General features: G+C 42.3%; 2 protein-coding genes across 3 annotated transcripts; one reads left to right on the top strand and one right to left on the bottom strand.

Moving 5' to 3' along the window:
- Positions 1 to 325: 325 nt before the first annotated feature.
- Positions 326 to 8,113, bottom strand: sspn (sarcospan (Kras oncogene-associated gene)). Its single transcript, XM_049574765.1, has 3 exons — positions 7,667 to 8,113; positions 4,606 to 4,692; positions 326 to 2,300 (listed from the first exon to the last, which is right to left on the bottom strand). The coding sequence occupies exons 1-3, from the start codon at positions 7,898 to 7,900 to the stop codon at positions 1,941 to 1,943; spliced, it is 681 nt and encodes a 226-aa protein (XP_049430722.1). The 5' UTR covers positions 7,901 to 8,113; the 3' UTR covers positions 326 to 1,940.
- An 875-nt stretch (positions 8,114 to 8,988) lies between these two features.
- On the top strand, positions 8,989 to 13,341 carry bhlhe41 (basic helix-loop-helix family, member e41). 2 transcript variants are annotated; one of them, XM_049575143.1, is made up of 5 exons: positions 8,989 to 9,749; positions 9,845 to 9,911; positions 10,060 to 10,170; positions 10,275 to 10,386; positions 10,655 to 13,341. In XM_049575143.1, exons 1-5 carry the CDS (start codon positions 9,688 to 9,690, stop codon positions 11,596 to 11,598), a joined length of 1,296 nt encoding a protein of 431 aa, XP_049431100.1. In that variant the 5' UTR covers positions 8,989 to 9,687; the 3' UTR covers positions 11,599 to 13,341. The 2 variants fall into 2 exon arrangements, with proteins under 2 accessions (XP_049431100.1, XP_049431101.1); XM_049575144.1 differs by having other exon boundaries at positions 8,993 to 9,749; positions 10,063 to 10,170.
- Positions 13,342 to 15,168: the final 1,827 nt, after the last annotated feature.

Genomic DNA, 15,168 nt, shown 5'->3' with positions numbered 1-15,168 from the left:
TCCACTTTATTTACCATCCACACTGATTGGACATCCATATAAAAGATGGCTAACTTTGCCTTTAACTTTTGGAACTATATAATTCGAGTCAATATTGATGATTAATTCTGTTTTAATATGCAGGCCTTATGGTGTGGAGGATTCATAGCTACAGATGCTCACTGATTCTGTTTCTGCTCAGTTTTCAGTCTACTGGTAACAATGAAATTAATGACAAAGGCATGTCCCTTCATTTGAATATGAGTAATACTTTGGTCTGAATTGGCTCCCTCTGCGTATTAACTGCGTGTGTGTGGTGACACAACAGGAAAAAGGAAACTGCGCATAACTGAAACAAAAATTTGTATTTGTAACCACAAACAGCATGATAGTCTCGAAAGAGGAAATGCACTTGTTGGCAGGTTTTTTTTCCCCTCACTCAAACACCACACTTGGTGAAAAATAAACAGCATTTTTTACATCTTTTCCAGTCAATCAACCTTTTTTTTCAGCATTGAGAAAGTAGATTGCATTGCACACTAATTACACTCTTCCTCTGGGCACATGGTTCATCTAATTTGCTGCGGAAACTGCCTCACGTTTACCATTCCCTACTCAGCATGTATAGACTGTAGGCGACTGCTGTTGGCACCTGAGACGAGAGTAAGAATAAAATAAAGCTGAACCTCTGCGCAGGGCAAAGCCTTCTTAAAAATACAAACCTACAATACTTTGGTTGTTTCACCCCTTTTGCTCTGTCCTGCCTGAACGAAAACAACCCGAGACACTGTAAACACTGTGAGATGATTTAGTGACCTCCGTCCAGCTGCCTGTCTGAGTCCCCCCTTTCCTCACCCCGGCCCCTTCCCCCCTCCCTTTGTGGCTGCAGTAGTTTGACTCCTACAGGCTGTTTGAGTCATGCTGGCTACTGGCCTGGCATCCACCTTCGCAAGCCACAGCCCAGTTCAGTCTGGATCCAGTCTCATGAAGTATACCCTGCCCAGCTTGTGTTACTGCTGTCAGGATCTGTTTTGGACTGTTTGGAGTATTAAAGGGGCTACTTCTTTAAGTTTAAAAGTACTTTGCTGTTGTTTTATATCAAGTTTTTATGCGATATTTACAGAGCTGCAGTTTATATAGTAGAAAAAGAGACAAAACAGAGGATATTCATGGAGTTAATGCACCTAGTTTGCTTTTGTTGTGTGTCAAACACTGAAAATGAGTTACAGCAGGCAGCTGCAAATAATAGTGAAAAACTTGAATACGACGTCTAATGTGTTCTCATTGTAAGGCAATAAACTAATACAGATTTTTTTTTTTAGAATTAAGATGTAAAAGGATGTGTCACTAATATTTGCTACAGCATTTAGACAATATTTGACATTTTTTCTGAGTGAAAACAAAGCTTAAGGCAGTGCCATTTAACATTTTGCAAACCATAATCCGACAACACAGTGATTCAGTTTGCCTCTCAAAGCATTACTGGAACTAATCATGATCATTAAAACTCAGTAACTCAAACCAAAGGAAATGTTGCTATTGTGTGTATGTTTGGAGTCAAGTGAATAACAAAATGAACTATTTTGGTTTCAGTGTTGTGCTCATAATTTGTCTTGTGATTATATTATGTACGTCACGAGAGCAAGATAATTATAAATGTGGAAAAATTATCTGTAAATAAACCACTTGTTTTGCTCCTTTCAGCTATTCAAGTTATCTTTTATAACAATGGAAACTAGAAGTATAAAGTTACTTATATGGTATACAAAATCTGTGCAAAAAGCCATAATAATACAACTACCACAAAAGGTTAATATAAACTCATATCAAAGAAAACACACTTCGGCACACACCAAAAAGGCAAATGTCCCCGTCCCACAGAGTGTAATCACACTGCTGGCACTACCCTCCAACCTGATCTGACTGATCACAGTCATCCTATCAACTCTGTCATCATGGTGTTAAACCTTGTGCCACTGCTGAGAGGAGGGAGAGCCGATCTGTAGGCCGGCGAAGAAGACCTGATAACGGTGCTTCCACATGATAAAGGCACCGACGGCACAGACTATTGCTTGGGCCAGGTTCAGCAGGATCTGGATCAGGAAGTAAAGTGAGAGTGTCCCAGTGATGTCCTCGCAGCTGCTGACTCCCTCGTAGGTGAAGGTGCGGGCTATTGGGTCGTTTTTATCCAGCGTGCACACGCAGTCCTCTCCTGTCTGCTCACAGCTGAAGCTATTGGTCTGTCTGTGGTGGTGTCCGGCGAACGCCATAACCAGCACTGAAATAACCAGGCCGATTGTACACAGGATGAAGTACAGGAGCTGCGGAGGGCAGAAGACAGGTCAAAGGTCGTGCACTTTTACCCAGAACGCTTTGATCAAAAAACCTTTTCTTCTCTTCAACTGTTGTATTTTTTTTTTTACTGAAAGTCTGGCTCCTACTTTAGTCTGTTGTCTCATGATGATTAACCCAGAGTGCCAAAACTGTAGCTTAGAAACAGACATGCTGGCTCAGTGCCTGTGGCAAGTTGAATTCAAAGAGATTACCCACAATACTACAAGGCAAGGCCTGACCCTCAGAGTAGGAGCCCAGCTCTTAACGCAGAGGAGACATGGCACATGCAAGACTGCCCTGCAGCTACAGCCGCTTCCCACCTTTAGTGCGCGTCCTGTGCGAGCATGTGGAACAACAGAGAGCATCTAAAAATACAGTTGTAAAATGTGACAGAGGCTTTGTGTTGTTTATGCAATTGCACAATCTCAATAACACTAAACCTTCATCTTAATCCTTCGCTTATATAACAGGAGCCCTCATTCGCTGGTGTATTTTGCTCTCAGTTACATGCTGCTTATGGAATTATGCAAATGATGAGCGGTGCTTGATTTGAAATGGCATTTAATTCATTTGGGAACAGCTGTGAAATCTGGAGTATAGGCGGATACAGGGGAAATGTATGTAGAGCAAGTGCATCGACAAGTGTTACAGTGAACATTATGTACTTTACTAATGATCTGAAAACACAAAGCAGGTAGACACTGAAGAGACTCAACATTTATGTTGCTGTTTATAGTACATATGTTGTCCTGGAACACTTTTTAGTGAACACTTACAAACTCGGAAAACTAATGTTTGAGTAACTGAGCATCTTGAAACAATATTAATCCTTTGAAAGGGATCGAAAAGCAGAGACCTTCATCTGACAACATAGTTACACTTAACACCAGAAATGTCTCCAGCTACAGCACATTATCTACTCACTCCACTCACTCACTCACTCACTCACTCACTCACTCACTCACTCACTCACTCACTCACTCCTTTCACCAAGGACAGTTTAACTAAATAAGCAAACTGACAGCAAAGCCATATATTCTAAAGCAAAAAAACAACAACCTATGAGATCATTCAGTATTTTGAATTAATGGCAATCATAAATTAAAGTTTTTAGGGCCAGAGAAAGAGGCACTGTGGGCTAATGGCAGCTGTTCTGGCAACTCATTTAACTTAAAGGTACACTATGCAGGATTGTTGGCTGTGTCTCTTGGATGCCTGCTGCTTACGGTCTGTCACCTGACTGCTACATTTTTATAAAGCCCCAACGTCACCTGAGTCCTGTGGAGGTACACGCCCGTAACGTCCCGAACACAGAAAATAATAAGGAAATAAGAAAAAAGAAGGCAGGGGGCAGCGTCTCTGCAGAAAAATACACACTTCTAGTGGGCCGTAAGTGATGATTGAGAGTCTATACGTTGTTTCTTGGGGGAACTTCTGCATGGTAGATACTTAATTTGGCTTTATTTCTGATATAACAGTACTTCTGGATGAGAAAGTGCAGAAAAAGGGTAAAAACGGCAATCTTAACACTGAGGGCTTAAACTCAAAAAAGAGTAAGAAATACGCATCATTTTGTTAACTTCTCACAAGACAATTTAAAATTTCCAAAGACTGCTTTGTAAACTTTGTACATAAAGATGTTAATTAGGAAAATTCTTGTTATTTTGGTGAGTCAGACAGTCTGATGGTATTAAAAACTACACACCTAGAATTGGCTTTTTATCATGCCTTCCTGCAAAGACCATTTTGCAAATTAGCTGCACTTCTTAAGGCAAAATACTGCTGAAGTGTTTTGAAGCCCTGTCTTCACAATCTATGTACATATTTGAACCTGGTATGCACACGAGAGCCAGACTGGGGGAAAAAAAAAAGAAGAGGACGCTGCTTCCAAGGATCTGCCTCTCGGTAGCAAACAATGGCGGACTGATTTTAATTGCCTTGAAATTCCAACTGCATATATTGTACGGCTAATTAAGCTGTACAATCAAGTCAGATTAATGAATGCAGTCATTCACTCATAGGAATCCCCACGGAGCTCTTTTAAACAAGAATGCAGTTAAATGCCTTTCGCTGTATATCATCTACAGTTGCAGTTCCTTGACAGCAGCTGTCTAACAATCACAGTATCTCAGTGGGTAAAACATTGATCTGTGCAAACTTCTTCTCTGTCTGGATCACACACTAAACCTTTGGTCAGCTTCAACGAGACATGGTGTGCGTTGATAGAGAGACCTGATTTGACTCCGCACATGACATAACAGAGAATGTGTCAAACAGGGTGTGTCAACTCACCTTGACACAGAATTGCAAAGACGATCTCTCGTCACGGCGGTAGGTGATGCAGTACAGGATGAAGCCCACGATGGAAACTAAACACAGCTGCAACGACACATCAGAAAATATTTGACACAGTTTGGCTAGTTTCACTAGTATTGGGACGATAAAAACATCAACGTGATACTCATTTTGAAGCCTTACAACAAATGCCACCAACACATGTATCTGTGTTGCAGCATATGTACTTTGTTGTTGTATATACCTACTGCATGTGATGTACAGTATGTGTGGCAGATACAGTATAGAAACTTGTTCTAGGAAGTATCCTGTGCCTGGGTTTTCAGGGGTGTCTCTTAATATTGCATGACTCAGCAGTAAGCTGTCATCTGATTACATTACTATCTCTCTCTCTCCCACTCTCTCTCTCTCTCTCTCTCTCTCTCTCTCTCACACACACACACACACACACACACACACACACACACACACACGCACAAACACACACTCACTCTCTATCTCCTTCAGTGCAATTGGAGTCTTGTGACTGGCGTGCAGCATCTTATTTAAATGTTTTTCTCAGGTTCTTAAGCACTCAGGATTCTCTGGAAAGTTCTTGATGACCTCAGTGTTTTTCACTCGGCTGAATCTCGTGAGGATCTAACTCGGGATGTTGGTGTCCAGGGATGTTTTCGAGAGCAGATGGCGTCTGTGATAAGCTAGGAGCGGATCCAAACAGGAACAACATGTTTGTTTTTTTTCTATCACCAAAATGTGACTTTAAATCTTATTCTAATTTATACTGATGAGGAAAAATGACCCTTTTTATTCTTAATATTCCAAATTTCACAGAAATTTCACTTAAAAAAATATTTTAAAATATGCAACAAACAAACAAAAATAACAACGTAAAAAAGTTACACTTGAACTGCTTTTAGCGTGTCACATGTCATCTGTCAACACACTTCAACTTAATATAGCACTTCAAATTACATTTCAAGTGCTATTATTGTTAATAGATTAACTGGCATTCAAACATCTATCTCTTAGTCTTCATATAAAATGTTCACTGCCCTCAACTGATGCTTCAACTGTTTTCAGTGTTTACATGTCCACTGACATTTCATTTGCTTTCATGCCTGAGACACTAACTGACATTTTAGCTTGTTATATCTATAACACTTCAGCTGACAGTTCAGCTGCTGTCACTCCTCAAACATTAGCTCAGCTTCTTTCATTGCTTACACACAAACTGACACCGAAACTTCCCACAATATTTAGACTGATATTTCACAGGCATGTGCAGCTTTCAGTTCAACTGATTTCAACTGCTGTCAGCTCTAGCACTCTGACACTTCAACTGCTTTTAGTGCTCATGCGCCAACTGATGTTTGAGTTACTTTCATGGTTATGGCATCAACTACCGTTACCCAGCTTCCTTTATCTCCAATGCTCAGGCAGCTTTTACTCCTCAACTGTTGGTTTAACTTCTTTCATTGCTTACATATAAGCTGGCAGCTTCCTATAAGGCTTTAATTGAACTTCCACATGCTTTTAACAGGTACATTTTACTGATTTCAACTGATTTCAGCTCTAAGGGCCCTGACACACCAAGCTAATGGTCAACTGTTGGTCAGTATCAAGTTGTCAGTTAACGTCTGTTGTCCTAGTTTAGTGTGTCCGTCACCATTGGCACTATTCATCCCATGTTGGCTGTTTTTCAACTGATTCAGTGAGTTGAATCAGTGCTGAAGACGTCGGAGCCTGTGGGTGAGAGAAATCACTCTGATTTGCAGGTCAGCTCGGTGTAATGGCTAAAGTCAAGAGGGCGTGATATCGAAACAAACTTGTTATATTACATCAGAATAATTTTATCAGCTCTGAGCTCTTTAGGTTAAACCGTTCCTAACCATTTGTGTTGTTGTTCACGAGTGCACGGTAAATATTGTTTGCTCTTTCAACACTGGGCTGTCTTGTTAATGTGCTAACTGGCTAACTAGCGTCTTGAATCTGTCCTGTTGGTTTTCCTGTTTCCCTTTTTAAAAGACAAATACAGACTACCACCACCTGCTGTTTTGGAGAGTTATTTCCTCTCACGCAGGTGCAGAATAAATGTGCTAGTTAACTGTTGGCTGTAGTCTTTTGCGTTGTGTTCAAGTTCAACTTTTGGCCGAGACAGAAGCGATGTTAGGTGACGCAACAGTCTGCCTTCGTCGCCACGAGTTCTTTAATGTCGGTTTGGTGTGTCTTGGCCTCGGCACTTCAACTGACTCCTCAGCTCCTCCTGTCAACACTTACACACCAGTACATAAATTTTATGGAACACTTCAACTCCTTTTAGTGAAATAAAGTAAACTGCAACTTTAGTACAACATTTCACATGCTCGACTTAACGTTTTATGACCAAATGTTCTTTAGAAAACTTGGAACCTTTTCGGGCAATGCAGTTTTGAAATGACATACATTGTTACCTATATAAACCTAATTAAAAATATTGGCCTAAAGTTAATCTTTAAGTGACTTTATAGTCCAAGGTCAACTTTTGGATGAAGTTAATTAACTGTGATGTATTTATGTGTGTATCTTGATGGTAAGGATGATGCAAGTACAATCTAATCTAAAATGCACATCACATTTGCAAATAATAATAATAATAATAAGGTATTTAGGTGCTACTTCGGTGTTCAAAGGTCAAGCTGAAGTGTAACATGCTGTGATAGGCTGGCTCGTCTCACCAGGCCAGATGTTGAGAATTTGTTGGACACACAACAAAAACAACAGAAGGTGCAGGCTTGTGTGACTGAGACGGATTGTAGATTCAGGTGTATGCATTCAGATGAATATGACAGATGGAGATTTATTAGAACATGACAATAGCAGTGATTTCCCATGCCTACAGTGACCGTCTGGCTGAGACAGGTGGGTGAGGGCCAGTGTTGGCATGCAGTGTGGCGAAGATGAGCAACACACTGAGGGATTAAATCTTGGGGACATGCAGAAGTATCAGAAATGGAGACTCTGGGTTCATGCAAACATGTGAATGCAGTGGCTGATGTTAGAGCAGAAGGATGGAGCTTACAATGATTCCAGCCCAGTGTGGCGTCTCCCTGGCCAGAAGTGAGGGGCTGATGGCCAACATAAGGAAGGCCACGACTGTGACGGCCACCCCCAACAGCAGCTGGAGCAGGGCGACGAGCAGAGGGAAGCGACAGACTCTGCACTTATGGCCGTCCTCTGGCGCTGGGCTTTCATCTCTCTTCTTCTTCTTCTTGCCCTCCTTCTTGTCTGAGGAACCTTTCTGCCCCTGCCCCATTTCTCCTCCTTTCTTTACACTCTTCTCCCTTTCTGTACTCTCGACTTTTACTGTTGCACTGTTTGGGGTGGATGAGCCTGCCTGCCGTCTGCCTCTCTCCCCTTCCCTTCCCCTCCCTGCCAAAGCCTCCTCTCACCATAAGCCCAGCTCGGCTGCTATTTGGAAACAGAGAAGGCTCTGAACTAATATGGAAAACATTTGGACTGGATTCCTAAAGCGGCTCCAGTGCCACATATAGAGCAGGCAGCACACTGTGGAGGAAAGGAAGAGGAGGGAAGGGGGGCAGGAAGTCACAAAGGGGGATTCCAACATACGACTGTGAGATGATTTCATTTGTAGTTACGTTGAAGACAAGAAAGGGAAAGTAAGGAGACAAATCAGCAGGTATGAGTTAATGAGAAGCCACCGCAGAGGAGGTCACACTTCATTTGAGAGCCAGGGTGATTGGATCACTCTTTGTCAGCACTGTTACACAAGAGAGCCATATGCTGCCAGCCAGAAAGAGTCACATGACTTACAGGAAGAAGTAATGTGATCATAAGGCATGTGAGGGCATTACAGGGGCTCGGATTTTATAGTGTTTTTGAGCACTTAAATGTCCACAAGAGAGGAACAGGTGTCTCTGACAGTCAGATTAACTTCCTGGAGTCATTTACAAAACTTTTGGGATTATTAAACATATTTTGATGGGAAGTTCTGTAACTTTCTTACTTTTATCACTAGTAAACAAAGCAATAACACCACACATTCACTGACTTTGATTCACTTTTGGGACATTTGCTGATTTCTTTGGATGTTATTTTTTTAGGACACCAAATAAAAAAGTCACAAAACCTCATTTAGCATTTATCACGCCAATATTTGTCATGCCATGGTTAATATTTTATCATTAGTTAAGGACACTCAGATGGCGGTGGGAGAGCAGCACCCTCGCTGAGATTGATAAAGAGCCTCGATGCACGTGTTTGAGCACACAGCTGGGCCGGTGCCATGGTTACTGACAACGCAGCTTTTAACAACAGGAGATGTGTGAATAGGTTACCCTGAACTCCCCGCTCCGGGCAACAACACGGAGTGGCACACGCGCACGGCTTGCACACACGCACACCTCTAATATTTGTTGACGCTTAGTGTTTATATGCTTTCACTTTATATTGGCATTTATTGTGTGTTGTTATGGAGAGACCAAGAAGTTCCCAGGTTGTTTTTTTAGTGATAGGGGAACATTTAGAGCATGTGGATTCTCCAAAATTGCGCGCATGATAGTTTGGTGAATCATTAGAGCACATTAAATCTCACAGACTGTCACTTACACTCACAAGACAAGCTCGAGTTTAGTTTATCCTCACGCTCCCGTTTGTGAACTAATGCCTTTGTGTCTCGCCTGTGCGCCTTTTTTCCCTCTGCTACATTTAGCGCATGAATCATGTTTCAGTAACCAGGTTAAAAGTGTTTGGACTACATCGCTATAGGAACAGCGGCGATAGCAGCTTTAACACAGAGAAGGTCTAATTACCGGACTTTGTGCTGGTGCAGACTACACGTGAGTCGGAAGCTGTTCCCTACCGGAGGCGCGCGTGCGCTCTAACCACAGCACCGACGGCTTTGCAAAGTGGCAGCTCAGCTCAGGGAACTATAGACATCAGTCTGAAGCGAAGCTCCACTGGAGGACACGCACCGTGCAGCATCTCCCTCAGCCGTCCGTGAGTGGATCGTGGTCGTTTGGGATAACAAACATTTCCCCCCAAAAAGAAGCTCAGGAGTCGATCAGCAGCAGTGGAGAAGTGATGGATGAAAGAATACCGCATTTACAGGACAGGCAGTTCATGGAGCACGCAGATTTCTTGGGGTGAGTGTCGCTTTTGGCAAACTCTGTCAAAGTCTGTCAAATAAACTGTTGTGACAACCTGGTGAATAACCGGACACTTTCCTTTTTTGCTGTAGGGTGGATTACCCCTCTCTGTACATGTGCAAATCCAAAAGGGGAATTAAACGTGAGGATGGTGGGAAGGTGCGTGCGGTTTCTTATACTCAGGCAATCTAAATATTTAATCCGTGTTTTATATGACCCAACATGTGTGCGTGTGTGAAACTCAGCAGAATTTATAAGTATGACACAGTAACTTTTTACATGTATATCTGTGTTATAATTTCGCCAGCAGGACGCATACAAGTTACCACACCGGTTGATAGAGAAGAAGAGGAGAGACAGAATCAACGAATGTATTGGCCAGCTGAAGGATTTGTTACCCGAACATCTGAAGCTGTCGGTGAGTTCCCCACACTACAAAATGTTTTTACGTACTCAGACCTGGCTTTACATGTCAGAGATGTCGTCAACAGCCATGTGAACCTTTGTTTTTTCTCTCCTAAGACGCTCGGGCATTTGGAGAAAGCAGTTGTCCTGGAGTTAACGCTGAAACACTTGAACGCACTGACTGCTGTCACTGAGCAGCAGCACCAGAAGATTATTGCTTTGCAGAATGGTAAGATGAACAAAACCCTAAGTTAATAGAAATGTTTTACACGAATCTGAGCTTCTTGGTCTTTGTCAGTGAGATTAGGATGCATTAATAATCTGTTTGGATTATTAGAAACTTTATCAGTCATGAATAGAACAATAAAAGGTGTGTGTTATATAGAGGATGATGCGCATTTTGAGAGAACGTGCCATTAACACGCGCCCGTTTTACCCCTGGATTATGATGTGCTACACTTTACAGCATAATGATCTCTGAATTGCATGTTTCGCAGGGGACCGGTCGATGAAATCTTCCATTCATGCAGATCTGGACGCGTTCCACTCCGGGTTCCAGGCCTGTGCCAAAGAGGTCCTGCAGTACCTGAGTCAGTTTGAGAACTGGACGACACGAGAGCAGAGGTGCGCGCAGCTCATCAACCACCTTCACAAGGTGCTGGCGCAGTTCCAGCCCGGCGCGCCGCCGCTCCAGCACCAGCTACCCGCCGGGGACGCACAGGATGGGCAGAAAGCCGACAGCCAAGCTAACTGTGTCCCGGTCATCCAGAGGACCCAAGGCGGGGAGCTTAATGAGAATGACACAGACACGGACAGTGGATACGGTGGCGAGGCAGAGAAGAGCGATGGCAAAGATAAAGAATGTGAGCGCAGTAAGTCGCAGGGACCCAAAGCGGTGAAGATCAAGCAAGAGTTTGGAGATGATCGCGCTGCCAAAAAACCAAAGATGAACTGGCCTGGGAACGGGTTAGGGGGCACAGACCCCAGCAGACCCGACCTGGCGTTTATGAACTCTCTGATGGGAATAAGCAATGTGGGACAGCAGACACCTATTTGCATGCCTTTCTACTTCATCAACCCCTCGGCCGCGGCTTCTTGTATGCCTTTTTTCGACAAAAGCAACATTGAAAAGTACATGTACCCAGCGGCGGCCGCGCTCGCGTCCCCTTTCCCCTGGCTATACCCCGCACACGCGTCAGCAGCGGCGGCCGCGGCTGCTGCTGCCGCTTTCCCCGGCTTGTCTGTGCACTTTGGAGCCTCGTCTCAGTCCAAGGACTCCCACAGTCCAGACAGCGACGAGTCGCACGAGGCTGAGCTCGGCTCACCTGAGGAGCGCGAGGAAAGTCCCGCGAGTGACGACGGGGAGGGCGACGACGCTGACACGTCCCAAGAGAGCAAGCAAAGCCCACACGATCAGTTCTCTGCTTGTCAAGCGAGCTAATTTGTCTGTGTTACCTTTCCGTGCATTCTGCTGAGGAGTTTATGTATTTCATTTTTTAAAAAAAAGAATTAGGCTAGTTTTAAAAACGAGGTTTCACACAAGAGTTTATCATGTACAATATCTTGGCGAAACAGGGGACAGTTGTGACAGCGTGTGCCTTTTGCACTTATGCTAGACTAATCAATCTAAATGATTATCGACAATGATTGACATTAATACACGGCGGTGTTGTGCTGGAGTTAGTTTTTTATCCTCTTTGATAAAATATTTTGAAGTGGCAGCATTGGTGCCAAAACTTTGAGTACTACAACAGTGCGCAATATCCCAATCAGCGAGTCTCTTTGGATGTATGAAGTTGCAACTGACCTCTGCCAAGGTTATTAAGAGCTTGGCTGACTCTGACTGTAAATATTATTACCTGGAAGACAGTCTGATTCATTAACATGTAAATGTGCACTACATGGGCTTATAATAGAAGTGCTCCCGGAAGTGTAACGCCCACAGTACCTCATCCCCCAACTTCACATTGGGTAGGTTGTTGGGAGGCATCACTGTCCCTCCTGAGAAGAAATTAATGGTACCCCCCCTCCCAACACACACACACCCCATCATCAACAATACATACAAAACAACAGCTATTCACACATTGATGATAATGAAAATATGGGAGAGCCTGACTGAGTTTGCTCTGGTTTCCTTGTGAGGAAAGAAAAAACAATCACTGAAATAATTCATAATAATGGAAAGAAGCAAGCCTTCATTCACAAGGGGCTGCTCGACCAGCATTCTGCACCGTACCCTGAATGAAGCATTTCAGCACAGAGATGCAGTGACCTCCTGTACCTCCAGGAAACATTGTAGGATAGCACCTTATAGATCTTTGATATTGAATGTACCTGTATTTTCCCAGCTGTTCAAAGTTTGTATGTAGGATGATCTTTACTCTTTGAGACGTAAAGTGCACTTTTTTTTCTGCTTTTACTCCCCAGAAACAGTCACCTCATCCTCCTTAAGGTCAATCACTAGAGTTCACTTAAAAACATTCTTCTTGTGTTGTCTTGGAAAAAAATCATTTCAGAGATAACACATGCTTTGTGATGAATCCATGCAGTACAGTGGTGATTAAGTCATTTGCCAGATTTAACAAAAACACTGCTTATTTCTGGCTCTTTCAAGGATTCAAATCATAATCAGATTTGAAGGCCCCGCACCCCACCACACACCAGACACACCCCCCAACTCTGTGTTATATGCTATCATTATGTAAAACCTCGCTTTCCCAAATGTTTGACAAAGGTGGGAAAGAAGCTGTGGCCATGTGACCATGACTTTTGATCATTGCAGTTTTCTGAACTTTAACTTTATCTCGGCCTGTTTTTCTAAGAGATTAATTCCTGCAAAGTGTAGTGTTGTTCGGCTTTTTTTTTAAGTTTCACACGTGACTGAATAAACAGATGATTTTCATTGTATTTTGCATACATGACATTGCTTTTGTAGTTTACTTCAGCTGGTTTTTGCCTCAAATCTGTTATCAACTGTTATATAAAGTGGCATGTGTGTATGTAAATAGTTTTTTTTTCTGTGAATATACCATAAAGTATACATGTCTATGTCAATGTTGTAGAAGTCTATGGATTTTTTTAAAGATTTAACTGAGCAACTGTTGCACATTTCGTTAATGCTTTACACATATGCTGTTCTAAATTATTGCTGATGAGTTGTACAATAAATATCAAAACTAAACTCTGCAGGCTTCTTCTTGTTTAATGTCGACAACATCAGTGAGCATGTCTGAAACTGTTCCAACAAATACCCACATGTGTGACATTTAGGTCGTGGCAAACAATACACACTGGAGGAAGCAGAGTTATGTATGCACAAGACAAAATGTTCTGAGTACGGTGTTATGATTAAACAATACTGGAAGTCCAGTGGATGAAATGTATTGTTGCTTTGACTCTAATCAGCTGACAGGTCAGGGCAGTGGAATGTACAGTGTACAGTAAGCCAAGGCTTTAAACAAAAAGTCATGTGATAAAAGGATGATGAAGTGAGATTATCCTCAGTCTGTACAGGCTGATGAAAAACAAGGGGCCTCCTCCCAACTTGTCAAAAGCTTTAAGCAGGATCAAATCCAGTCTTTGTTGTTGCCATTAACGGGCTTACTGCAATATTATTTTAATCTGTATGCATAATTTCAAACAGCTTTGAAACTCCAGTCTCTGACTTTATGCTTTCTAGTGATCCTGGCAACAATGAGGACCAATTAGCACCAATTTATGCCTTTCGAGGTTTGGAAAACATGTCTGAAGTTGCTGCTCTTATTTTTCTTCAATAAATTCATAGTTAGAAATGCAACAAACTCCTTCAATCATTACTTTCTTTCTGCAAAAGTTACAATAAAGTTCTGCCAGTATCTTCAACACCAGTGAGAGCAACTTTGAAAGTTTAAGCACATATCTTTGCCTTTATTTTAGCAGATACAAACCTCCAATAAAGCCAAGTAACATTCTTCATTAATTGCATGAATGTGCATTTCAACATTACTAATCATTTCAGTCTTCTGTGGGAAAAAAACATGCTTCTCCCTTAATTCTCTCCCAGCCATGCACGTTTCCACCATTACTGAGTAAACGACTCCATCTACTGGTGAAAAGCATCAACAACATTTGAGCACATACAGTACCATACAGTACAAACTCCTCATCTCCATCCACAGTCATCACGAGCACCAGCTGTGACACATCTCACTTTGTCAGATGGTTTATTGAATCATGCAATCCATGTCATATCAGCAGCCAGTTACAGCCATACATCTGTCAACACTTTGCAGTATATTAAGGCAGGAAAAAAAAATAAAAACAGGTTATGTACAGTCGACATCTTACGGTTCTCTAGAACGTATATGGTTGTAAACAGTGACCAAAGCTACGTCTCATCCCAGGGTGGAGAATGCACACAAGTGGTTTCTTAAAGGGAAAGTACACCCCAATATACAGACTATCGTAGATTATTCATTACTCTTAAACCTAAGACTTTTAAACAAGGTCTCTCTGTTAACTAAAAAGCAGAGAGACAAACTGGAGTGATGATGTGTTTGTCGCTACAGGGTGGACTTCTCTTCAACTATTTATTCCTGCGTGACTGTACTCATCTAAACTGGTGACAGTATACAGTATGTGTCGCATGATGACATGAATCAGATTAAATGTGAATGAGTTTTACGGCACATCGTATTATGGTGACAATAATACAGTAGCAGAGTGGAAAGCCCTATCAATAATGTTCTTTCCATTGACATTTCTACAAAATACAGACAGATAAAACATTTATAGTTTCCTCTTTGATGCTGTGCTATTGCCATTTCTCTCTGTGCAGCGAGTGGCACTAATACATCGAGCGACATCTGATCTAAACTGACTACGACCATTGCTTCAATGTCTCTACTAAAGCTTTACTGTACATTATTTGAATACACCAACTGTGGAATGGATATAAGGCACTTTGATGTGATTAGCAGCGGAACTACATCCTAAGAGGGGCTTCAAAACCTTGGCTATTCTGACTCAG

This window comes from Epinephelus fuscoguttatus, linkage group LG4 (assembly GCF_011397635.1).
Source record: "Epinephelus fuscoguttatus linkage group LG4, E.fuscoguttatus.final_Chr_v1".
Classification (NCBI taxonomy): domain Eukaryota; kingdom Metazoa; phylum Chordata; class Actinopteri; order Perciformes; family Serranidae; genus Epinephelus; species Epinephelus fuscoguttatus.
This window is presented reverse-complemented; position numbering and strand designations above follow the sequence as displayed.

Excerpts from the sequence above, each read along its gene's own strand:
- sspn (XM_049574765.1), bottom strand. The coding sequence starts at position 7,900 with ATGGGGCAGGGGCAGAAAGGTTCCTCAGACAAGAAGGAGGGCAAGAAG. Across the intron at positions 4,693-7,666 it reads CACACTGGGCTGGAATCATT|CTGTGTTTAGTTTCCATCGT; the intron begins GTAAGCTCCATC and ends GTGTCGTTGCAG. Across the intron at positions 2,301-4,605 it reads CTTTGCAATTCTGTGTCAAG|CTCCTGTACTTCATCCTGTG; the intron begins GTGAGTTGACAC and ends TGCCCTCCGCAG.
- bhlhe41 (XM_049575143.1), top strand. The coding sequence starts at position 9,688 with ATGGATGAAAGAATACCGCATTTACAGGACAGGCAGTTCATGGAGCAC. Across the intron at positions 9,750-9,844 it reads GAGCACGCAGATTTCTTGGG|GGTGGATTACCCCTCTCTGT; the intron begins GTGAGTGTCGCT and ends TTTTTGCTGTAG. Across the intron at positions 10,387-10,654 it reads GATTATTGCTTTGCAGAATG|GGGACCGGTCGATGAAATCT; the intron begins GTAAGATGAACA and ends CATGTTTCGCAG.